We start from the raw sequence: 26,822 nt of genomic DNA on the forward strand, positions 1-26,822 counted from the left end.
AGAAACTAGCCCAAAGTCTGGTAGTAATACTTCAAGTGTGTTGTTGACTCTGAAAATTATTTATGAATATGTCACCAATGGGAAAAATATCTTGGAGTATTTGAAGTAAAATCAAGTCAAACTGATTTCTCATCTATGGTTTTCTGACTAAAGGAGAAAAGCCTGAGTTGAGCATATATTACAGCTCCTCCCACTGACAGGAGGTGTTCTTATTCATGTTGGTTACCTCTAAGTTAAATTTAACCAATTTTCACTGAATGACAGACTCACAAACTAGGGGTAAACTAGGAAATGCTGATGCTGGCTTGCTGCCATCCATCTAGAAGTACATCCAGGGCTCTTCAGTAATGGAGGAAACTCAACACTAGAAACACTACAGAGCAAACTGCTGAAATGATTAATGCTGGCTACACATGAAGCTCTGGCAGAGGAGGGCTGGAGTCCAGAGTCAAACAACAAGAGGACCTGCCTTTCTTCACCGTTTTTCTTCCATTTGGAATTTCCCCTCCTCTCACAGCTTGTCAATATCCTGCCCATCCTTCCAGGCTCAGTCCATCCTTCCAGGCTCAGTCCACACACACTCTCCCATGGAACCATCCTGGACTCATCTCTTCCTTCTGGGTTCCTAAGGCCCTGTTTACATCTCTCATTTCTCTTGAAGGACCCGTCTTACTATGCTCCATCATTTGTATACGTGCACACAGCTTCTCTCAGCTCCTGGGGGGTAAGATCTGTGCACCAAGCTCTGTGTTGGACCCTGACACTGATTATCTCTAATTCTCACAACGAGCTGCACAGTAAGTACTGGCCCCATTTCACAGATGAGGAAATTGAGACTAAGTGAGGTCACATCATTGGCCTGAGGACAGTCAGCTGTTAAACAGAAGAGCAGGAATCTGAACCAGCTCATGTCAGTTCATAGCCTTCTACTCTTTCATATAAGGCTGCCCAGGTGGTGACAGAAGAGTATATTTGAAATGAAGACAACACTAAAGTAACTCAAGTCTTGAAGGTCTCTATATCTAGACCCAAAAGGATCAATGAGTTTATTATCCTATGACTGTCAAAGCAATCTGAAAAGAAAATATCCAAGTAAGTGGAAAAATATTAAACTTGAATTTATCAAAATTTGATAGCTTTAAATATGCATTGACTAAAAGTTTTCAAAAGCCTTCAAATGGTTAAATATAACATGCAGGCAAATGTTTCATACTATATTGCTTATGTTATGGTAACAGGATATTGTTATTGTTGATTTATATAATGTACTGGAGACCTGGGTTTGATCTCTGGGTCAGGAAGATCCCCTAGAGAAGGGAATGGCAACCCACTCCAGTATTCTTGCCTGGAAAATTCCATGGACAGAGGAGCCTGGCAGTCTACAGTCCATGGGGTCACAAAGAGTTGGATACAATTGAGCAACTAACACACCTGTAATGCACCTATAGAAATATCAACTCAAATAAAGGAAGTTAAATACTCAGATACCTTCTTTCTTACATATCACATTTTACAGATGTAATTTTACCCAAACCTGGCTGAGTTTATAATTAAGTATTAATTTATTTTCAAAATTATTCTAATACTTACAGAGTACTTGTTATGTCCATGGCAATCAGGTGTTTTATTTTTTTATTTATTTATTTATTTTTTTTTTTTTTAATTTTATTTTATTTTTAAACTTTACATAACTGTATTAGATTTGCCAAATATCAAAATGAATCTGCCACAGGTATACATGTGTTCCCCATCCTGAACCCTCCTCCCTCCTCCCTCCCCATTCCATCCCTCTGGGTCGTCCCAGTGCACCAGCCCCAAGCATCCAGTATCGTGCATCGAACCTGGACTGGCAACTCATTTCATACATGATATTTACATGTTTCAATGCCATAAATGGGTTGAATGCCCCAACCAAAAGACAAAGACTGGCTGAATGGATACAAAAACAAGACCCCTGCATATGTTGTCTACAAGAGACCCACCTCAAAACAGGGGACACATACAGACTGAAAGTGAAGGGCTGGAAAAAGATTTTCCATGCGAATAGGGACCAAAAGAAAGCAGGAGTAGCAATACTCATATCAGATAAAATAGACTTTAAAACAAAGACTGTGAAAAGAGACAAAGATGGTCACTACATAATGATCAAAGGATCAATCCAAGAAGAAGATATAACAATTATAAATATATATGCACCCAACACGGGAGCACCGCAGTATGTAAGACAAATGCTAACAAGTATGAAAGAAGAAATTAACAATAACACAATAATAGTGGGAGACTTTAATACCCCACTCACACCTATGGATAGATCAACTAAACAGAAAATTAACAAGGAAACACAAACTTTAAAGGATACAATAGACCAGTTAGACCTAATTGATATCTATAGGACATTTCATCCCAAAACAATGAATTTCACCTTCTTCTCAAGTGCACATGGAACCTTCTCCAGGATAGATCACATCCTGGGCCATAAAGCTAGCCTTGGTAAATTCAAAAAAATAGAAATCATTCCAAGCATCTTTTCTGACCACAATGCAGTAAGATTAGATCTCAATTACAGGAGAAAAACTATTAAAAAATCCAACATATGGAGGCTGAACAACACGCTGCTGAATAACCAACAAATCACAGAAGAAATCAAAAAAGAAATCAAAATTTGCATAGAAACGAATGAAAATGAAAACACAACAACCCAAAACCTGTGGGACACGGTAAAAGCAGTCCTAAGGGGAAAGTTCATAGCAATACAGGCACACCTCAAGAAACAAGAAAAAAGTCAAATAAACAACCTAACTCTACACCTAAAGCAACTAGAAAAGGAAGAAATGAAGAACCCCAGGGTTAGTAGAAGGAAAGAAATCTTAAAAATTAGAGCAGAAATAAATGCAAAAGAAACAAAAGAGACCATAGCAAAAATCAACAAAACCAAAAGCTGGTTCTTTGAAAGGATAAATAAAATTGACAAACCATTAGCCAGACTCATCAAGAAACAAAGGGAGAAAAATCAAATCAATAAAATTAGAAATGAAAATGGAGAGATCACAACAGACAACACAGAAATACAAAGGATCATAAGAGACTACTATCAACAATTATATGCCAATAAAATGGACAACGTGGAAGAAATGGACAAATTCTTAGAAAAGTACAACTTTCCAAAACTCGATCAGGAAGAAATAGAAAATCTTAACAGACCCATCACAAGCACGGAAATTGAAACTGTAATCAAAAATCTTCCAGCAAACAAAAGCCCAGGTCCAGACGGCTTCACAGCTGAATCAGGTGTTTTAAAATTACAACCATATTTCATCCTCAAAACAACCTCATGAGGTTGATAGTATTATTGTCTCCATTTCACAGATAAAGAAAACAACTTTGTAAGGATTAATCAGCCAAAAACCACACACCTTGCAACAGAGAAACTGAGACTCAACCCCTGAGCCTTTTGACTCTTGGACCTTGGAGTTGATGTCTTCAGCCTGAATTGATGATGCCAAGGTCATTACTTCACGCCTCCCTATTTTGTTACAGAAAAGTTTTCAGCTCAATGACCTTAAACAATTACTTCAATTAGATCTAGTTTAACACATCTAGTTGTTAACATATGTAATATAAAAAATATTGCTTTTTTCTGTTTTTTCCTCCAGGATTTGGGGTAGGTGGGGGCAGGGAGAACAGTAAGGAGAAATCTTTATTATAATTATATGGATGGATGCATGGATGGAGAGAAAAAGGTTAGAACAATAACAACAGCCACCATTTACTGAAACCCTGGCTTGTTTGCATTTCACAGGCATGGCCTACAGTAACTGCACCCCTACCCTATTTAATAAGAAAGGAAACTGAGACAAACACCTGGATTTACAACCCAGGACTGTTTTTCTCCAAAGGCCAAGCCTTTTCTACCACACATGACATCACTGTATCTACAGGTCAGACTAACTCCAGGATGGCACTATTTCCTGTGCCTGCCTTATGTCCATCCACTGATACCTGGAATCTAAAAGGAGATAAGCAGATGCTCTCATAACTTACTAAGTGGTTCTTAGGTGTCATAAAGACCTTGCTTGATCTCTTGCTAATTAGTCACAGATGACATTTCAGAGCTAGCTCCTAATCCTTTGACCCAATGTCCTCGTTTTACTGCAGAAACGTCAGAGGCACAGAAAGGTAACAGGAAGTGTCCAAAGAGATAGCAGGCAAGTGACAACATTGGGGCCAGGACTTGGCTCTCTGCTACTTCTTTGCACTGGGACTCTTTCCTGCCAAGGAAGGAATGGGCATAAGGGGCCTCGACTCTATGTTCTGACCATGCAGAGAACAGGAGAGCAGTCCATGCTTATAAATGTCATATCACATACAGAAGAGTTGCTGTGCAGTCCAGTCCTCTAGGGCCCCTTCCCACCAGAGTCTATGTTGCACACATGCCCTAGGGTGGGTAAAGCCCCAGAACACTGTCCATGTTACTGGTCCAATCACCCCATGAGGCTTCAGCAGAGCATTGGCCCTGGGATCTGAACTTGAGCTGTAAATGTAGAGATAAGGTGTCTCATCACTTCAAGCCTCAGTTTTACTAATTCCAAAATGAGGATGGGAACATCGAAGATAGTCATAAAGAATGAATAACTCAGAAACCTCTTTATGTGTGCGCATGTACACATGTGGGACACAGAAAAATGATTTGCACGTGGACTCCTGGTGTCTCAAATGGTAAAGAATCCGCCTGCAATGAAAAGACCCAGGTTTGATCCTTGGGTTGGGAAGATGCTCTGGAGAAGGGAATGGCAACCAATTCCAGTATTCTTGCCTGGAGAAACCTATGGGCAGAGGAGCCTGGTGGGCTACAGTCTGTGGGGTTGCAAAGAGTCAAACATGACTGAATGACAAAACTTTCACTTTCTGTTTTGTCCACATCATCATAAAATGCTGCCTGATACAATTTATGACGCTCAAGCCATTGTTCAAGGGGAATTACTATCTCCTCAGAAAGTGGTTTGGAGCCTTCAATACCACACCTTTGAAAGTCCGTCCCTGTCTTTTCCTCACAGTACAAAAGAATAGTGGGATATCCAGACTGCACTGAACAGACCCTGGGGGTGGGGGTAGGGGGAGCCCTTTAATACTATTTTTCACTGGTTTTTATAACCCAAGAGAGTAAAATAGTATTTAATGTTATTTTCCTTTTCTTCCCTTTCTTTTTGCCAAACTGTATTTTCCTATCAGTTAAGTTTAGTTCTTATAATTTATTCACTAATTTCACTTAAATTCCAATTCACAGTTAAGCCTTTCACCTTGCCACTTTCTGTGAAACTCAATGCCATTTCTGAAAATAATCTCCCCCTTGGTGAAATGACACATTATTAAAAAGAAATTTCAAAGCATTCTGCTTTCCTTAAATAATAACTTACAAGTCAAAAATGAAGTGGTAAGAGAAACCCACAGACTCAAAGGGACCCAAGAGGCATCAGCCAAGTGCAGGGGGCAGACCTTATGTGGGTTCAAACAGTGGTGAAGGAGATTTCTCAGTGAGTTCATCAACAACATGTAAACATAGACTCGGCTTCCCAGGTAGCACTAATGGTAAAGAATCCACCTGACAATGCAGGAGACACAGAGACGTGAGTTCAATATCTGGGTCGGGAAAGTCCCCTGGAAGAGGGCATGGCAACCAACTCCAGTATCTTTGCCTGAAGAATCTCATGGACAGAGGAGCCTGGTGGGCTGCAGTCCATGGGGTCACAAAGAGTTGGACACGACTAAAGTGACTTAACACACACATATGTCACTCCTAGAGCACAATGTACATGATGCTCTTGGAGTCATGCAGAGAAGGTGCCCAAGTGTGGAAGTGTGGGATGAAATGTTTCCAAATAAACTAATCTGAGGTCTAGAATCTGCTCCAGAATAATCTGGGGTGGGGGTGGGGCTGGCAGGGGGCAGGGGTAGAGATGTAGCAAGACTGGCCACCAGCTGATTCTGGCTGAAGCTGGGAGTGGGTACCTGAAAGTTCATTACACTATGTTTTCTAATTTTGCAAATTTTTGTAACTTTCCATTTAAAAAGTTAAAGTTAAATTTAACAGAATGAAACAACCTTCCCCTCCAGAAAAGGTATTCTGTATCATTATTCCATAAGGATTAAAACAGCAGCATATAGACATATGCCTGCTTATTTACTCATAAGATCAGCTTATAATATTAAGCATCATTCAAAAATCTTTCCATTTGTTAAAAATAAAAGATTTTAAACAAACCTTGAAATTTAAACCAACACTATCATTATTTGAAATTTGAGTATATGCAGCTCAAAAGTCATTACTTACCTCTTCTAAAGCACAAGCCCTAATTACTTCTTCATATCGCTCTTTTTCATATTTCTTCCCAAATAAAATGTTACTCCTCACAGTTCCTGAGAATACCCAGGGCTGCTGAGAAACATACGCGATCCTCCCGTGCACGCTGACCTTCCCCTGGCTCGGGGGCAGCTCCCCCAGCACAGCGCTTAACAGTGATGACTGCAACAGACGGGAACACACACAGGTGAACAGGGTGCAGTCAGGACAGAACACGCCCTGTAACACAGTCCCCACCCTGGTGCTTGATCAAGGATATTAGAATGAGATAAATGACAGCTCTGGCAGTTGGGACATGAAAAACTGAAAATAACACTAATGGTCAAAGAAAACAATGACTGATAGGGAATATTAATAGTATAAACAATTTACTCTGCCCAAGTATCCCCCAAATGAAGCTCTACTCAGCAAAAACTAATTAAGAATGTTAACATCCTTCTCTAGCAGAGCAGCAGAGCAAGATGTGTATTTCATGTATCTGATGCTTAATGCAGTTGCTTCTGCATCTGGCTATCCTTTACTTGACAAACACTTGTTCTTAAAAAGTTATGTGTGAATACTGTATTCAAAGATGACTAATGGAAAGAACTCTAAAGTGAGTTTATCTGAAAAGCAAAAGTCCATTATAGAGGAAATGAGCACACTTTCATGTGTACAATCCCACACTGATTTTTAAAAAATAATTTTATTTATTTATTTTGAGTTCTTTATTTTTTATGATGTATTGTTTTCTGCCATACAATTTTAATTTTATTTATTTTTTGTTGTGCTGGGTCTTCTTTGCAGTATGCAGGCTTCTAATTGGGGTGGCTTCTCTTATTGAAGAGCACAGGCTCTAGTAGGCAGGCTTCAGCAGTTGCGGCCCATGGGCTCAGCAGATGCAGCTCCCAGCCTCTAGAGCACAGGCCCAACAGTTACGGTGCTCAGGATTAATTGCTTCACAGCATGTGGGATCTTCCCAGACTAGGGATCAAACCTGTGTCTGCTGTATTGGCAGGTGGATTCTTTTACCACTGAGCCACCAGGGAGGCCCACATCCCACATTTAGGTTTCTGTATTTTGTTGTTTCAGACCAAGTGCATGAGCACCTTTCCTTTCAATCTTCAACATCACAAAACATGGCATGTGTGTATCCACACCATCAGAGTGCTCACCACACTGGGCTAAAATAATTTGCCTACATATCTGTCTCGCCCTAGAACCTAGTTGACTCTGAAAGGCAGAGATCTTGGGGTCTTGCTCACATCTGTGAGCTCCAGCACATGGCTACACCTTCGCTACACGTGCACGGATCGGATCAAGTCAAGTCATGTGAGGAAATGCTCAAAGCTTCGAGAAAGAGCCTTCACAACATCCAGACTTCCTGGAGGGGCTCCTGTGACAAAAAGAAGTCCCCACTGTCTCTGTCCATCCCAAACAGCTGTCACTTAGATAGTTTCCTGCACGGAGGCATCCAAATTCCTGACAATCAATTCCCAACTGAGCACTGTGAAACACAAAGAAGGAAAACACAGTGTGCATTTATCCTGATGTATTTAGCCATGAAACCTTCTTGTAAAACTAATGTTCCTAGAAGAAACACACCTAGAGAAACACTGTTTTAGGTACACCCAAATCAGACTGAGGCACACTCAGCTCTGGGCTCCACTGTGAGAATTTAACAGGGCCTGTAGCATGGCATCAAGTTGCCAAAAGGCATCATAATTTACCTTTCCTGTTCCCACAGGTCCAATCACAGCTAGCAATTCACCAGGTCTGACAGTAAATGAAAGGCCTTGTAGGGTTGGGGTTCCTGATTCCTGAAAATTAAAGTTAATAAAAAAGTACCCATTTCAATAAAATGACACAAATTGTTTTAGAAAGTGGAAAAGATAACAAAATTGATATGCAAACATAACCCACATTTTTCCCTTTCCTATTTTAAGATACTATGTCCTGGAGGCCTCTTTGTCCAATTTTATCTCTTTAGGGGCTTGAGGCAGCTTTAGGTGACTTTAGGAAGGTTCCTTCTTTTACTAGATTTCCATACAGGTAGAAGAATGTTCAAACTACTGTACAATTGGGTTCAGTTTACATCTTAGCAAAGTAATGTTCAAAATCCTTCAAGCTAGGCTTCAACAGTACCTGAACTGAGAATTTCCAAATGTACAAGCTGGATTTAGAAAAGGCAGAGGAACCAAAGACCAAATTGCCAACATCTGTTGGATCATAGGAAAAGGAAGGCAATTTCATAACAACATCTACTTCTGCTTCACTGACTATGCTAACGGCTTTGACTGTGTGGATCACAACAAACTGTGAAATATTCTTAAGGAGATGGGAATACCACACCATTTTACCTGTCTCCTGAGAAACCTGTATGAAGTCAAGAAGCAACAGTTAGAAGCAGACATGGAACAATGGACTGACTCAAAATTGGGAAAGGAGTAAAAGAACCTCAGATATGCAGATGACACCACCCTTATGGCAGAAAGTGAAGAGGAACTAAAGAGCCTCTGGCAGAGGGTGGAAGAGGAGAGTCAAAAAAGCTGGCTTAAAACTCAACATTCAAAAAACAAAGATCATGGCATCTGGTCCCATCACTTCATGGCAAATAGAAGGGAAAAAAGTAGAAACAGTGACAGATTTTATTTTCTTGGGCTCCAAAATCACTGCAGATGGCGACTGCAGCCATGAAATTCAAAGATGCTTGCTCCTTGGAAGAAAAGCTATGACAAACCTAGAGAGCATATTAAAAAGCAGAGACATCACTTTGCCAACAATTGTACATATAGTCAAAGTTATCGTTTTCCAATAGTCATGTATGGATGTAAGAGTTGGACCATAAAAAAGGCTGAGCACTGAAAAATTGATGCTTTGGAACAGTAGTGCTGGAGAAGACTTTTGAGAGTCCCTCGGACTGCAAGGAGATCAAACCCTGAATATTGATTGGAAGGACTGATGCTGAAGCTGAAACTCCAATACTTTGGCCACCTGGTGCAAAGAACTGACTCATTTGAAAAGACCCTGATGCTGGGAAAGATTGAAGGCAGGAGGAGAAGGAAGCCACAGAGGATGAAATGGCTGGATGGTATCCCTGAGTCAACAAACATGAATTTGAGAAAATTCCAGAAGATAGTGAAGGACAGGGAAGCCTGGCATGCTGCAGTCCATGGGGTCACAAAGAGTTGTAAATGACTTAGTGACTGAACAACAGTGGCAGCAGCACAACAAGAAAACATGGGGAATGAAGAAATTAATTATGACATCATGGGTCAGAGTGATAAAGCCTCAATTTTATACATGTTACATGCATCTCTTGCCCTGGCAAAACAGGGGCAACAACAAGAACAAAACAGAGCTATGCTGTTTGTTGCATGTACAATCCAATTCGAGGGAAAAGGACAAAAATCACATCATTTCAGTCACAAGTCAGATTACTGCACAATCTGTTGAGTTCCAAGGTAGAGAGACTTAAGGGTGCATGCAGCTTTATGTATACTGTTGAGAAAATTCACAATAAGCTAGTATGTAAAACAAGAGTGCTTATGCATGATTAGTAAAATGCCTAAAAGATTAAAAACACAAGGACTGGATAAAAAGGTCTGGAGAACCTTCTACATGAAAAGTTTCTCTGGAAATAACTAAACCTATTATGGAACAGTCACCTCTAAAGCAACAACAGTTACTTTGAATCGTCAGAAAACTAGCCCCATATTTTCTAAGAATTACAAAAACTAGATTTTTGTATCTAGTTTAAAATCTAGAAGAAGCTAGATTTTAATATGTGAGAAACATTTATTTAAGCATATCTACTTCTTTATTCTTATCTGACACCTAGGGTTCCTATTTTACTACTTTATATTCGGTTATGAAAACCAAACAATGATCCACACACAGATAATGACCCACACCACCTCCTATCACAGCCCCTACAGTCTGTCAGGGCCAGAGGAGTCCATGCCCTGGTCAGGCTTCAGGGTTGGGCACTGCTCTGCCATGACCAGAAGAGGGCAACACTTGACAGCCTAGGGGTTCTGGGGACCTGCCTCTCCCTTATTAGGGTTCAGGGGATAATGATTTAACAGGGCTCAGAGGATAATGATTCAGCAAGGATCATCAGCTGAGTCCCCACTCTGCGCCAAACACAGTTCAAAACACCTGCCTCATGAATCTGAAGGCTCCCATAAGGCTACTTATTTTAAAAGTCAAAGCTGGTACTCTGGGAAAACCCAGAGGGATGGGGTTGGGAGGGGGGTTTAAGATGGGGGGACACATGTACACCCGTGGCTGATTCATGTCAATGTTTGACAAAAACCACCACAATATTGTAAAGTAATTAGCCTGTAATTAAAATAAATTAATTTAAAGAAATTTTTACAAGTATAAATAACAATATTCCATAAGATTTAATATTGTATTGTAAATTGTTTCTTTACCTTATAAAGACAGTGTTTAAAAGTAAGAATTTAAGAATCAGAATTAAATAAATTTGGATGGGTTTACATTCCAGCTCTACAAACAAACAAAAAAAGACTGAGACAAAGTCCCACCATTTCATGAATGAGACCTGAGTCCCTGAGACCTTCCCCCACCAGCCCACCTGGCTCTTTTTTTTTTTTTTTTTTTTTTTTTTTTTTTTTTTGTTTTTTTTTTTTTTTGTTTTTTTTTTTTTTTTTTTTTGTTTTTGTTTTTAATTTTATTTTATTTTTAAACTTTACATAACTGTATTAGTTTTGCCAAATATCAAAATGAATCCGCCACAGGTATACATGTGTTCCCCTGGGACCACCTGGCTCTTTAGGGAAGCAGATTACAGAGTTCATGTCTGTCTCCTGCCTACCAACCCAGTAGGGGCTTCATTCAGACTCAACTTCTCTCCAAAACTCCCAATGTATTTTCTGCTCCCCCTCCCAAAGTCTCTCTCTCTCTCTCTGCCCCCCTCACCCTCACCCATGACCTAACTTGACAGCCCCTAATTACTAATGACCCCAGGAAGGGACACATTCCTTTCATAGGAAAGACCAGGATGACAGAATAGGCTGTTCAGTACTCTAATGCAAATTGCACAGAAGTATTAGAACATGCTATTAATTTCTTTGAACAAAGAACAAAACAGTTCATTTTAAAATGCTGCAGTTTCATTCAAGAGAAATTTGGTAATGTTAGCATTCACATCAGTTCAGTTCAGTCACTCAGTCATGTCCAACTCTGTGAACCCAAGAATCACAGCATGCAGGCCTCCCGCCCATCACCAACTCCAAGAGTTTAACCGAACTTATGTCCATCGAGTTGGTGATGCCATCCAGCCACCTCATCCTCTGTCGTCCCCTTCTCCTCCTCCCCCCATTCAAGAAAATTAGAAATACCAAGGGAACATTTCATGCAAAGATGGGCTCCATAAAGGACAGAAATGGTATGGACCTAACAGAAGCAGAAGATATTAAGAAGAGGTGGCAAGAATACACAGAAGAACTGTACAAAAAAGATCTTCATAACCCAGATAATCACGATGGGGTGATCACTCACCTAGAGCCAGACATCCTGGAATGTGAAGTCAAGTGGGCCTTAGAAAGCATCACTATGAACAAAGCTAGTGGAGGTGATGGAATTCCAGTTGAGCTATTTCAAATCCTGAAAGATGATGCTGTGAGTGCTTCACTCAATAGGCCAGCAAATCTGGAAAACTCAGCAGTGGCCACAGGACTGGAAAAGGTCAGTTTTTATTCCAATCCGAAAGAAAGGCAATGCCAAAGAATACTCAAACTACCACACAATTGCACTCATCTCACATGATAGTAAAGTAATGCTCAAAATTCTCCAAGCCAGGCTTCAGCAATACGTGCACTGTGAACTTCCAGATGTTCAGTCTGGTTTTAGAAAAAGCAGAGGAAACAGAGATCAAATTGCCAACATCCTCTGGATCATCAAAAAAGCAAGAGAGTTCCAGAAAAAACATCTATTTCTGCTTTATTGACTATGCCAAAGCCTTTGACTGTGTGGATCACAATAAACTGCAGAAAATTCTGAAAGAGATGGGAATACCAGACCACTTGACCTGCCTCTTGAGAAAGCTATATGCAGGTCAGGAAGCAACAGTTAAAACTGGAGAAGGAACAACAGACTAGTTCAAAATAGGAAAAGGAGTACATCAAGGCTGTATATTGTCACCCTGCTTATTTAACTTCTATGCAGAGTACATCATGAGAGACGCTGGGCTGGATGAAGCACAAGCTGGAATCAAGTTTGCCGGGAGAAATATCAACCTCAGATATGCAGATGACACCACCCTTACGGTAGAAAGTGAAGAGGAACTAAAAAGCCTCTTGATGAAAGTGAAAGAGGAGAGTGAAAATGTTGGCTTAAAGCTCAACATTGAGAAAACTAAGATCATGGCATCTGTTCCCATCCCTTCATGGGAAATAGATGGGGAAACAGTGGAAACAGTGTCAGACTTTATTTTTTTGTGCTCCAAAATCACTGCAGATGGTGACTGCAGCCATCAAATTAAAAGACGCTTACTCCTTGGAAGGGAAGTTATGACCAACCTAGATAGCATATTCAAAAGCAGAGACATTACTTTGCCAACAAAGGTCCGTCTAGTCAAGGCTGTGGGTTTTTCCAGTAGTCATGCATGGATGTGAGAGTTGGACTGTGAAGAAAGATAAGTGCTGAAGAATTGATGCTTTTGAACTGTGGTGTTGGAGGAGACTCTTGAGTGTCTCTTGGACTGCAAGAAGATCCGACCAGTCCATCCTAAAGGAGATCAGCCCTGGGATTTCTTTGGAAGGACTGATGTTGAAGCTGAAACTCCAATACTTTGGCCCCCCTCACGTGAAGCATTCACATAGTGACCCTTATAATGAAATTTTAATAGTGCCTTCCATCTATGCTTCAAGTGTATTATGATAAAAAATACCAAGCTGGAGTTAAATCTACTATATTAAGGTAGGAAAAGCTGTCAGGGTAGGTAAGGAACCCTGTGTGACTTTCCATGTACAAAAGATACCGGGATGTGATCTTATGTATTTGGGAACATACTACTGTTTTGATGGTGGGTATTGGAAAATCACCAGTTCTCCCTGTCAGCTTGCCACATAGTACAGTCCTTCAACTGAGAATCACTAGTGCTGACAATACCCACATGTTATCTCCTCCTGTCCCTGGAAGCCACCGAAGTAGCCAGAACTATCCAGAAGCTCAAGATGGGGAAGCCCCACCCTACCCCACAGCAAAGATCTGCATCATGGCCTCACTCAGTGTATAGTAAGAACATCATGGCAAAAAATGTACGCTGATTCCTCAAAGCCTCTGATCTATAATGAGTAGTTATGTATTTGTTAACCCATTCAACACTGCAGTATTTTGTCTGTCTAATCCTTCAAATTCTAATTTATGTATTTTATAACCATAAATAACTCCAAAATATATTGCCAAGTTTAAAAAGAGTTAAACCATTGATGCCCAAAATATTAGATTTTGGTTTTCAAGAAAAGATGTATTTATGCTCTTTATCTTTGTTTAAGTTGATCTTATGTTGTATAGCACAGGAATTACATTTAATATTCTGTAATAAAACATAATGAAAAATAAACTAAAAATTTTTAAAAAGAATTTATGTACCTTCAGTTCAACATGTGCTAATACTTTGAAAGCTGTTTTGAAAATGAGATAAAGAGCAACATGTCAAATGCTTCAGGCTGATTTTATACTTAATTGCCATTCAGTGCAAACCTTTTTCCTGATTCTGAGAATTTTCATAACATATTTTCAATAAATGGGCAAGTCACATAATATATTTAAAATCTCAAAATTCTCCAATAAATCTATGTCACAGTTGTCTTTGAGCAGTCACAGTTTTGGAATGAGTTTCTTACCTTTTCCCAAAAAGCTGTAAAGTCTTGCACATCCACTATCATTTCGCCATCTGATGGCAGCTGAGGGTAGCACTGTGATATCTCATCAAGTAACAGAAAGTTCTACAGAAAAAGGAAAAACATAGATTGTTTATACTGCAAAAACAAAGCATAAGCAAAATAATTGTTTCCTTGGAATTTGCAATAAAAAGTTTTATGTTGCCTATCATTTATATCTACTTATCATTTTACAACTGTATTTTATTAAGTCTTGTTTCACCTGAGAAATATTAAATAATATATGGTATGCAATGTACTATTATTACAATATATTATACATATAAGTATATAAAATAGTATAGCGATATATAATATGTTGTTCAGTCATCCAGTCATGTTCAACTCTTTGTGACCCCATGGGCTGCAGCATGCCAGGCTTCCCTGGCCCTCACCATCTTCTGAAGTTTGTCCAAGTTCATGTCCATCACATCGGTGATGCCATCTACCCATCTCATCCTCTGAGACACCCTTATCCTTCTGCCTTCAATCTTTCCCAGCCTTAGGGACTTTTCCAATGAGTAGGCTGTCTGCCTCAGGTGACCAAATTACTGGAGCTTCAGTATCAGTCCTTACAATAAGTATTCAGGGTTGATTTCCTTTAAGATTGACTGGTTTGATCTCCTTGCTGTCCAAGACTCTCAGGAGTCTTCTCTAGTACCACAGTATATATACATAAAGACTATACTCTCTGCTTTCCCCCTCATGTGTGTCAAATCCATATCACTGCTTGTCAACAGCTATCATTTAAGTCATCACTCTAAAGTTTCTATGCCTTAAAAAAATATTTCACAAGCATCTTTTCACAATCACTGTCTCTTCTCTTTAGTCAATGTCCTCTCTCCTCCACAGCAGGAATGTTTTCACCTCTCACTTATTATTTTCTACACCACTTAGCAGCTAATTGATGAAATTTAGCTGAATAAAACAAAGCCCAATGAACCACTACAAAGCTGACAGACACATAAAAGAAAACTCCTTCTTGCTTTGTAAATGTTAGACATAATTCAGTGAGAAAAAATAGAGTGGTAGAGAAATTGAACAAACAACTTAGACCACTCCCACTCCTCAAGGTCCCCAAAAACTGTAAGGGGAGAGACTGTAAGTCTCTGTGAGGCAGAGACTGCTGGCTGTCCTCAAAATCTGCTCTCTTTCTTCTGAAGTAACAAACCCCGGATTTTAGCCAACACATGGCAGCCTGGAAGGAGGCCCTCTGTTTCTAGACTCCTGAGCAGATAGGAGCAGCCACTTGACTAAATCCAGGTCAGTGGAGAGTGACAGCAACCAGGACCTTCCTCCACCCCACAGTCTGGGTCTTGGAGGCTGCCAGCAGGGTCAAAGTCACATCCAGGGGAGTAACATAATAAGAGAGGAAGAGTCTGGGTCCCAACACCACAGAGGTTCACATTAGCCATGGGACTTATATACTGAAGCCCTAACCCCTGTTACCTCTAAACATGACATTATTTGGAAATAGGGTTGCTGTGGATGTAATCAATTAAGGTGAGACCACAGTGGAGTAGGGTGAGCCCCGAATCCAATATGACTGGTGCCCTTGTGAGAGATGCAGAGACAGATATACACCCAAAAAACAGTTACCTGATGAGGGAAACAGAGGCTGGGGTGATGCAGTTACAAACCAAGGAACAGCAAGGTTTGCCTGTAACCATCAAAAGCTAACAGAAGCAAGAAAGGATGCTCCCTTATCAGATTCAGAGAGATCCTGACCCTGCTAACACCTTGATTTCAGACTTCTAGCCTCCAGGACTGTGAAACAATACATTCCTGTGGTTTTAAGCCACCTGGTTTGTGGTACTTTCGAACCGTAGCCCCAGGAAACTCATACAGAGCCTTACAAGGATTCTTGCATGAGAGAAAAACAAATTACCTCTGTAAGAATCTTTAACATGGATAGCTCTGGGACCCATAGGCAAACCAAATCCTAACCAACATGGGGCAACTGAAACAAGCATGTGAAGATGTTAGAGAAAGAAAACAACACACAAATAATAATCTTCCATGTTAAACATGGTAAACACCATTCAAGTCCTTGACACACCCCTCTATCATGCCCCAAAGTCATAAATGTGATTGCAAACTTCTACTTCAAAAGAAGAACTGGTAAAAACTGAAAAGGAAAACAGTTGTGCAGGGAAAAAAAAAAAAAAAAAACAGGAGCCTTGTATTTCTCTTTAAGACCAGCTTGTGGCAGATGTGATTCATTCGTTCTGTCCTCCTCTCATCTAAGTTCACTGAAAACCTAACACCAGGCACAGCAACTCCTATCCACTCTGAGCCCGTGTCCAGCAGGAGGCAGGATGAATGGAGAGCGGTCTGAGGACTCCTCTGCAGACTCTCAACCACCACAGCCTGAGTTTTCTCCCCACATCACCTCTTCCATTGTCAGTCAGGTACCAGCTCTCGCCTGTTCTGACACAGCTTATCTCTGCCAATTCTCTTTTCCTCTTGAAACAACACAATTTCAGAATATTACTTGCTATTAGTTGTTGCAAATACTGATACATCTTTTTGTTTTTGAATGGTTCCTTCATCAGCCTTCCCCAATACCACCAAACCAACCCCAGAAGCACTCCCTCCTGACCTCTTTACAGCACCTCTGAGAGTGTCCACCACACTAAACAGCCTCTAGGAGCCATCAGCACCTAAGTGCACACTCTCCAAGTGGCCTCTGCCTGGACACCCAGAGTACTAATCCCACCCACCCTTCCAGGCCATCTCAAATGCTAATCCTCCAGGGAATCAGGTCAGGACATTCCAGATCGGCACCACCTTCCCTACCTTTGAATCCCCAGAGAAACAGAATGTCACAAAGAGGGGAGACACTCCATAATTCAAGCACTTTCATATTACAACTCCAACTAAGACTTACACAGTGTCTGCCCATTGTGGGAATGAGGTAAGAAAAGGAACAGATTGTAGGGCTAGTTCAAATCAGTCCAACCATTAACCTCAGGTATGCCAATGACACCACACTTATGGCAGAAAGCGAAAAACGAAAGAGCCTCTTGATGAAAGTGAAAGAGGAGAGTAAAAAGTTGGCTTTAAACAACATTCAGAAAACTAAGAACATGACATCTGGGTCCCATCACTTAATGGAAAATAGATGGGAAAACAGTGGAAACAGTGACAGACTTTATTTTGGGGGGCTCCAAAATCACTGCAGATGGTGACTTCAGCCATGAAATTAAAAGACACTTGCTCCTTTGAAGAAAAACTATGACCAACCTAGACAGTATATTAAAAAGCAGAGATATTACTTTGCCAACAAAGGTCCATCTAGTCAAAGTTATGGTTTTTGTCAGTAGTTATGTATGGATGTAAGAGTTGGACTATAAAGAAAGCTGAGCACCTAAGATTTGATGCTTTTGAACTGTGGTGTTGGAGAAGACTCTTGAGAGACCCTTGGACTGCAAGGAGATCCAACCAGTCCATCCTAAAAGAAATCAGTCCTGAATATTCATTGGAAGGACTGATGCTGAAGCTGAAACTCCAATACTTTGACTACCTGATGCGAAGAACTGACTTATTTGAAAAGACCCTGATTCTGGGAAAGATTGAAGGCAGGAGGAGAAGGGGATAACAGAAGATGACATGGTTGGATGGCATCACCGACTCAATGGACATGAATTTGAGTAACCTGGGAGTTGGTGATGGACAGGGAGGCCTGGCGTGCTGCAGTCCATGGAGTTGCAAAGAGTCGGACACGACTGAACTGAACTAATTGATGACAAGGCTACAACCTTACATAGTCTGAGCTAATACAGCTGGAACAACATTGTGAGACAGGCTGGGACCTGGGATCCTTTAGTGGAACACTTGCACCTGCACAAACGTCTCCTCCAGCAACAGAATACAAAGGAACTCTAAGGGACTAAAACTAACTGCACAGATGCATAAGCCAACTGCCATTTCTGAGATGCTGAGAGGAAAGGCAGGGCACTGCATATGATCTTTACACACAGTGCCTACTAGGAGGTGGGCAGACCATCTAAGCCACGTCTGTGATCCACCCCCACTCTCACTCCATTCAAGGAATTAGTCTACTGTTCTCAGAGTGAACAAAGGCACCTGTTACTTGTTTTTCACTCCCTTGTGCTGCTTCAGGAGCTTCAGTAAAGCCTTGCTTGAATTTCTCTTCTGGCCCCTTATCAATTTATATTGATTAAAAAGTTCAAGGTCCCCGGTCAGTAATGTATATTATACATGTATGTTAAATGTACAGTTATGCATATATGTTATAAATCTTGTCTAGACAGAATCAAATTCCAATTAAATGTACTATCAAGACATAACAAATTCAATATTCAGTTTGTGCATGTTAGAATAGAAATCCCCACTTTCAAAAAAAAAAAAAAAGAAAGAAAGAAAAGAAAAATCATGCCCTGAGGAAGTAAACTCATCAAGCATTTGTCCACAAATCATAGGTCTGAGGGGGAAGACATCACAGTCTTCCAGGGGTTAAATGAGACTCCACTCAACACATGATCAGCTTGTAATGGTACCAGAAGTGCTGACTGCATTTTTCTCCAAGAGTCAGGCTGATGAAAAAGCTGAAATTAAATGGCCCTTAGAGCCATGAAGTGCAGACCCAGAACAAGTCACACAGGAAGGTATCAACATCAGAACTGCAGTCAAAAAGATTGACGTCTGAATGGCTGGTAATGGAAACCTAAGTAGCTTTGTGAACAATATAACCTCAGAGAAACATTTTACTGGATGCAAAAGTCACTGAAAACTTCTAGTGCTTTGAAGTTAACACGAGATCTTTTCTAATTCTCTTAGTTGTTCAATTCCAAGATCATTGTTCTTCTTCTTTGCTAAGAGAAAAATAAAGGGAATTCTTAGGCATATAAGATCATAATAAATCCTTATTTTCTGTACAGGGAAGAAAGGAAATTGAAAAGCATGGGTTAACAACAAGACACAACACTATGAAGCCACATGTAGATCTGCCCTGAGGATATAAACAATCATCCCTCCAAGGTAGGCAGAAGTGGAAAGTTTTCTTCCAAGGGATCCCAGACATGATCTGAGTGAAAATCCTGGGAGATGATCATCCTTGGAGATGACCATTGTGACAGAAACACAAGTCTACTGAGTCCCAGGCTACAGGAGGCAGTAGGGCAGCAGGGCTCAACACTACACTGTGTTCTAAACTCTACGTGCCCACCACACCTCCAAACTACCTATGGTTAAACCTTATTCAGTTCTGACCACATGGTCAGTAAACTCAGCTGCCCTTTTATTCTACTCATGTTGCCCTTTTCACCTTCTAACTGGGCATGAACATGTCTAAGTGAGAGACAAAGTTGAGGAAAAAAGTAAACATCCAATCTATTGATTATATTCAATATCTACTACCAGTTTTAGTAAGAAAGGAGACTTAATCAGGCCAATGGGTGGTCAGTGAGGTGGGTCTTATAACAAATACCAGGTATTTGAAAAGCCTCTCAGAATTCAAAATCAAGTTCAGACTCTTCTCCTCCCCAAATCTGGTCTTCTTATATCATTCTGTATTTCAATGAATCCAGAGATTTTGCAGCCCCCAAAACCCAAAGCAGCCTGAGATCTACCTCTCCCCTTCCACCTCCATACCAAACTAAAGACTTGCCTTGCTGCTGCTGCTGCTAAGCGGCTCAGTCGTGTCCGACTCTGTGTGACCCCAGAGACGCCAGCCCACCAGGCTCCCCCATCCCTGGGATTCTCCAGGCAAGAACACTGGAGTGGGTTGCCATTTCCTTCTCCAATGCATTAAAGTGAAAAGTGAAAGTGAAGTCGCTCAGTCGTGTCTGACTCCTAGCGACCCCATGGACTGCAGCCTACCAGGCTCTTCCATCCATGGGATTTGCCAGGCAAGAGTACTAGAGTGGGTTGCCATTGCCTTCTCCAGACTTGCCTTGAGTAGCTCTCAAATCTGACCAAGTCTCTATTTCACCCTAAATCAAACCACATCTTCCTGTCCCTGGACCATGTATTGCATTAGGCTCCTGATGCATCTCCCCTGCCTCTGCTCTGGATCCCCACCTTACCACACTGCCCCATTCCCCAGGTTGCAGCCAGGCTGAGCTCTGAAATGATAAAAACCTTCATGTTTCCTGTAGGGTCTTATACAGTCCCCTCATTGGGTCCCCTCATCAGCACTTTCTACTCTGCAGCCTTAGACATTTTTGGTTTCCCAAAAGTATGGATCCCTCTCTTGTGCACTAAAAGCCTGTGTCACATCATCATCCCCAGGAAACCACAAAGCATCAGCGTCCCATCTCCCTCACCCTTACACACGGAATTCTCCAGGTAACTTCCTCAGCCTTCCCAGGAAGCATGAGCTCTAAGACTACACAAATAATTCTGCCAAAGCACCCCATGGCACCTTGGAGTTATCCTTCCAAGGACTAATGACACACAAATATGTCCACAGTGAGTTTCACTATTTGATTCTTTATTAAACCACCCCCACTTGATGAACATAAATTCCAAACAGGAAGAACCTTTCTGCATCTAGCCTGCCTTTAGTCTGCACCAGGCTTCAGGTAGGTACTTAGTTATTTTGTGGAATAAGTGATTGAATGAATGAATAAATTCCATATTTGCACCCCCAAAAAGTCTAGTATAAACCAAGACAGGTTTTCCTCTCAACTAATTTTAGTTTACATATGATCCTGACATCCTTTATACTTGCTGAAGCACATTTTGGCTTTATGTGCTTTTTTCTGCAACCTGGGCAATGTTTCCAAAATGGTGCTTATTTTCAAGTACACAAGAGTGTACCTTTAGAAAAGGTATCTTTACTAAAGATATAGATAGCCTGGGCAGCAGCTAAGGCCTAGTGAATCAGAATCTCCAAGGTGTGATCATATAGGTTTAAAAAGCACTCCAGGTGATTCTGATGAACTAGAAAACTAGATTTTTAAAGGATTATAGAAACCATATAGAGAGTGGAAACCATATAGAAACTATATAGTGATCAAAAAGAAAAAAAAAAAAAAAATCACCAGTTACTTCAACCTACCAGGAAGCCATCTGCCACACTAACACCAATCCTTCTCACCATTCTTATTCTCAGCCATTAGTCCCTCCTTTACTGAAAATAATTACTGCTGACAAATCTCTAAATTCCCAGATAAACTTCCTACAAGACATTCTGTGTATTTAAGGAAAAACTTAGGTTTGTTGCCCAAATCAAAGATGCTTCCTTCATCATGACACAAAGCAGCCTGACAAAGTCAACCCTAGAAAATTCAAAGTTCTTGGAAGTTCATTGTATTGCTGAACACACCTACAAAGAAAGGAATTTTAAGCCTCAGACACAATTCAGTAGCAGTTTGGTGTAAAAGAAATAAAAAAAACTACCTGAAAATTTAAGCAAAATTCCCTGAAAACTTTTTGCAGGGCCCCTTTCGTGTTACACTCTTTGGTGCATCACATAATCCATGAAGGAATCAGAGTTAGTGCTTTTCCCACTAAAATCATGCTTAATGGTTATGATGGGTGTGATGGTTGATTTTATGTCAACCTGGCTAAACTACAGTTTCCAGACACTTGCTTACACTCATCTAGTTATTACAGTGAAAGGGTTTTTAATGAGATCAACATTTAAATCAGTAGACTCTGAGTAAAGCAGATTATCCTCCATAATGTGGGTGGGTCTCATCCAATTAGTCAATGCCCTTCAGAGAAAAAAGACTGACCAACACCAAAAAGGAGGGAATTCTATCTCAAGATCTTCTTCAGTCTAGAGATGCACTTTAGCATAAAGATTCATGATATTGATTTTCTTTCATTTCATGATGGTCAGCAAGACAGTCAAAATAACTTTGTTAACCAAGTAATACAGTCTGTTTCTAATTATCTATACGCCCCAAGAGCCCAGCCCAGGAGCCAGACCAGCAGAGTCTCATGAACACCAGGCTGTACAGGGTACACAGTTCCTCTCTTTAGACATCAGGTCCACCAAGTACAATCAGGCTAGTTTGAGATATACAGATGGACAGACATAACAAGGAGAAGACTTCCCTGAGTTGAGACACATACCAAAGCCCAATGTTGCAGGAATGCCTAACCCCAGTCTGCTCCCTCCTCTGCATTTCTAAAGCTTCTAGTGCAGGATGGGCTACCCTGGGCTTCTGTGGGGTCCCAGCCATTTCCTGTAACTGTTGTCTCAGTCAGTCCAGTATTTATTTGATGCCCATGATGTGTCCAGCATGGACAGGCACTACCAGACACAGTCTGCTGTCACAGAGCTCAGAATACTCCCAGGGAGTCAACATCACCCCACCTGACAGGATGCTGGGAGGTGTGAGACTGGCCATGCACATATATGGAAGCCCTAGATCAGAGTGAACAGAAGTGCTGGGAGAGGGTCATGGGGCTGCTGCAGGCTCAGCAACATTTGGTTAAATCAAGGACAGAAGAGAAGGCAACACAGAGGGGCTCAGCAGAGTGAGCCAATCTCCCAAAGTGGGGGTGAACGTGACAGGTCACATGTGACCTGTCTCATTCAGAGACAACCCCTCCCCTGACCCAACCAGAGCAAGGGTCGTATGCTGGGAAACACGAGCTTAAAATTTTGATTCTGCAAGAAACAGGGAATTAAAACTTAAGGAGAAATTGCACATACCTGAAAGTACTAAGAAGACAATAATGTAATAATGTAACAAAGAAACTTTGGACAGAATCCTAGTTCTGTCATTTGATATTAACACAAACTGTATGAGGATAGGTGAGCTATTTCTCCTGATACAGGAACCTGTTTCCTTATCTGTAAAGTCGGGACACTAAAGCTTATCCCATTCAATTGTGGTCAGGATGAAATGAGTGAGTGAATGAAAGTCACTCAGTCGTGTCCGACTCTTTGCAACCCCATGAACTGTAGCCCACCAGACTCCTCTGTCCATGGGATTTTCCAGGCAAGAATACTAGAGTGGGTTGCCATTCCCTACTCCAGGGGATCTTCCTGACCCATGGATCGAACCTGGGTCTCCTGCTTTGTAGGCAGATTCTTTACAGTCTGAGCCACCAGGGAACCCAAGGATGAAATGAGATGATGTGTAAAGGCTTCAGGAGACCTCGGACCACACAGCGAGCCCTGGCAGCAGCAATTGAAGACAGAGGCTGTGTCAGCAGGATTAACAAAACCATAGCAGAACAGCACATGTGTGAAGCTTCCATCTGAACAGGCTACCGTGTCACTGAGGACATCACTGTGGTCCAAGGATATTCCTAAGTATCTTATTTCAAGATGTGAAATCTTCATAAAAGAAATTCTATTGAATACACTGACCACCTCTTACCAGCATTGCTAGAAGCTCCCATCAGAAAGAATGATACACTCAGGGAACAAGAACTGACCATGTATGACTGATCTATTTTATGGGTAATAGTTTTTTTTTTAATATATAAATTTATTTTAATTGGAGGCTAATAACTTTACAATATTGTATTGGTTTTGCCATACATCAACATGAATCCGCCACAGGTGTACACATGTTCCCCATCCTGAACCCCCCTCCCACCTCCCTCCCCGTACCATCCCTCTGGGTCATCCCAGTGGACCAGCCCCAAGCATCCTGTATCCTGCATCAAACCTAGACTGACGATTGTTTAATATATATTATACATGTTTCAATGCCATTCTCCCAAATCATCCCACCCTTGCCCTCTCCCACAGACTCCAAAAGGCTGTTCAATACATCTCTGTCTCTTTTGCTATCTCGCATACAGGGTTATCATTAATATCTCTCTAAATTCTATATATATGTGTTAGTATACTGTAAACTACCACACAATTGCACTCATCTCACATGCTAGTAAAGTAATGCTCAAAATTCTCCAAGCCAGGCTTCAGCAATATGTGAACCATGAACTTCCTGATGTTCAAGCTAGTTTTAGAAAAGGCAGAGGAACCAGAGATCAAATTGCCAACATCCGTTGGATCATGGAAAAAAGCAAGAGAGTTACAGAAAAACATCTAATTCTGCTTTATTGACTATGCCAAAGCCTTTGACTGTGTGGAGCACAATAAACTGTGGAAAATTCTGAAAGAGATGGGAATACCAGACCACCTGACCTGCCTCTTGAGAAATTTGTATGCAGGTCAAGAAGCAACAGTTAGAACTGGACATGGAACAACAGACTGGTTCCAAATTGGGAAAGGAGTACGTCAAGGCTGTATATTGTCACCCTGCTTTTTTTTTTTTTTTAATTTTTATTCAATTAATTAATTAATTAATTAATTGTTTTTGGCTACACTTGGTCTTCATTGCTGTGCACAGGCTTTCTCTAGCTATGGCTCACAGGCTCTGGAGTGCCAGCTCAGTATTTATAGCACACCAGCTTAGTTGCTCCATGGCATGTGGGATCTTCCTGGACAAGGGATTGAACTGGAGTCCCCTGCATTGGCAGGCAGATTCTTAACCACTGGACTACCAGGGAAGCCCCACCCTGCTTATTTAACTTATATGCAGAGTACATCATGAGAAATGCTGGACTGGAAGAAACACAAGCTGGAATCAAGATTGCCAGGAGAAAGATCAATAACCTCAGATATGCAGATGACACCACCCTTAGGGCAGAAAGTGAAGAGGAACTAAAAAGCCTCTTGATGAAAGTGAAAGTAGAGAGTGAAAAAGCTGGCTTAAAGCTCAACATTCAGAAAACGAAGATCATAGCATCCAGTCCCATCACTTCATGGGAAATAGATGGGGAAACAGAGGAAACAGTGTCAGACTTTATTTTTCTGGGCTCCAAAATCACTGCAAATGGTGACTGCAGCCATGAAATTAAAAGACGCTTACTCCTTAGAAGGAAAGTTATAACCAACCTAGATAGCATATTCAAAAGCAGAGACATTACTCTGCCAACAAAGGTTCGTCTAGTCAAGGCTATGGTTTTTCCTGTGGTCATGTATGGATGTGAGAGTTGGACTGTGAAGAAGGCTGAGCACCGAAGAATTGATGCTTTTGAACTGTGGTGTTGGAGAAGACTCTTGAGAGTCCCTTGGACTGCAAGGAGATCCAACCAGTCCATTCTAAAGGAGATCAGCCCTGGGATTTCTTTGGAAGGAATGATGCTAAGTCTGAAACTCCAGTACTTTGGCCACCTCATGCGAAGAGCTGATTCATTGGAGAAGACTTTGATGCTGGGAGGGATTGGGGGCAAGAGGAGAAGGGGATGACAGAGGATGAGATGGCTGGATGGCATCACTGACTCAATGGACGTGAGGCTGGGTGAACTCCGGGAGTTGGTGATGGACAGGGAGGCCTGGCGTGCTGTGATTTATGGGGTCGCAAAGAGTCGGACACGACTAAGTGACTGATCTGATCTGATCTGATTGGTGTTTTTCTTTCTGGCTTACTTCACTCTGTATAATAGGCTCCAGTTTCATCCACCTCATTAGAACTGATTCAAATAGCATAAAAAATGCATCATTAAAAAATTCAGCTTTTATGGTAAGACTCCAAAATAAAATACAATCACACCCTGAGATATCTAACTTTACTGGAGATATATTACTGTCCCATCCATCATTGTGGAAAAGTAGGAAAATAAAGTCCAGACACTCAAGCTTGTGCCCAGGCTGCCTCACAGAACCAATTTATCTTCATTTTAGACAGAAACACTTCAGTGCCTATTGTGTGCCAGGCCCTGTCTTGGTGATGTAAATTATTTGTCCCTGACTATTTAGGGACAGTTAGTTAAAAAAAAGGATACCGTGGGTATGGCGGAAATCACAAGTTTGCGAGGAAGAGGGGAGTAGAGAAAGGCTTAGACAGTAGGTAAAAAAAAGGACAGGGACAAAAAGGCAGAGATCAGAAAACAACAAGAAAGCACCTGTGGAGGAAAGAACCCATTTTTAAACATAGAAAACTAAGTGAAGCTGAGGCTATTCTCCTGACCAAGGAGCAGGTAGGTTTCAGCAAGTTCCTCCCTTCCTGGCCCCAAGAGGAATCTAGTCACCCCAGGACTGAGCACAGTCACTGCCTAGTCGTTCCAGATAGCACAGGAGATGCACTTTGTTTGCTTCTCTTGTTATTAGGCATTTTAATCCTACTGCAGACATCATTGGTACATCATCAGCCCTGTGTCACTGCTATTTACATGCCTAAATGAGCAGTGGGATTATAATGTTTGCAACAGACTTTACCTAAGAATAGAGGGGAGTACATACGATATTTTGGAATGACTGCCAGCTTTGGCACTGAGAGAGTTAAATAGCATCAAACCAAAACACAGTGACACCACATAAAAGGAAGCAATTTACAAAAATTCACCTACAACTAAAGAAAGTTATTTGTCACCAAACCTTGATTCTTCGGATGCTGACAACGGCCTCTGACACCTTCTCAACGGCCATGGGGAAGTAGAGGATGCTCGTAAACCGCAGAGCCTCGAACAGCATCACCACCACAAATACTTGGCTGGCTGTGATCAGGTTGTCAAGGATATCATTGGCCATGAAGGTGACAAAAATCATGATTTTGCTTACAGCGAAAAATAATGCCAAATGCATGCCCCTAAAGAAGGAACTTCTCAGAATCTTGAAAATTTCCTTCCTG

The 26,822-nt window shown here is 41.2% G+C and overlaps 1 protein-coding gene across 3 annotated transcripts in view; it reads right to left on the reverse strand.

The window, feature by feature from the left end:
* Nucleotides 1–26,822, reverse strand: part of LOC102413807 (ATP-binding cassette sub-family C member 4) — a 500,000-nt gene that overhangs the window by 102,217 nt on the left and 370,961 nt on the right. For all 3 annotated transcript variants that reach the window (XM_045162446.1, XM_025263123.3, XM_045162447.1), the window contains 4 exons: nucleotides 26,570–26,819; nucleotides 14,215–14,316; nucleotides 8,068–8,157; nucleotides 6,329–6,520 (listed from right to left, as the gene is read on the reverse strand). In XM_045162446.1, coding sequence (XP_045018381.1) covers nucleotides 6,329–6,520; nucleotides 8,068–8,157; nucleotides 14,215–14,316; nucleotides 26,570–26,819 — 634 coding nt within the window. The remainder of the gene's footprint in view (nucleotides 1–6,328; nucleotides 6,521–8,067; nucleotides 8,158–14,214; nucleotides 14,317–26,569; nucleotides 26,820–26,822) is intronic.

Source organism: Bubalus bubalis, chromosome 13 (genome assembly GCF_019923935.1).
Source record: "Bubalus bubalis isolate 160015118507 breed Murrah chromosome 13, NDDB_SH_1, whole genome shotgun sequence".
In the NCBI taxonomy this organism is placed as follows: Eukaryota; Metazoa; Chordata; class Mammalia; order Artiodactyla; family Bovidae; genus Bubalus; species Bubalus bubalis.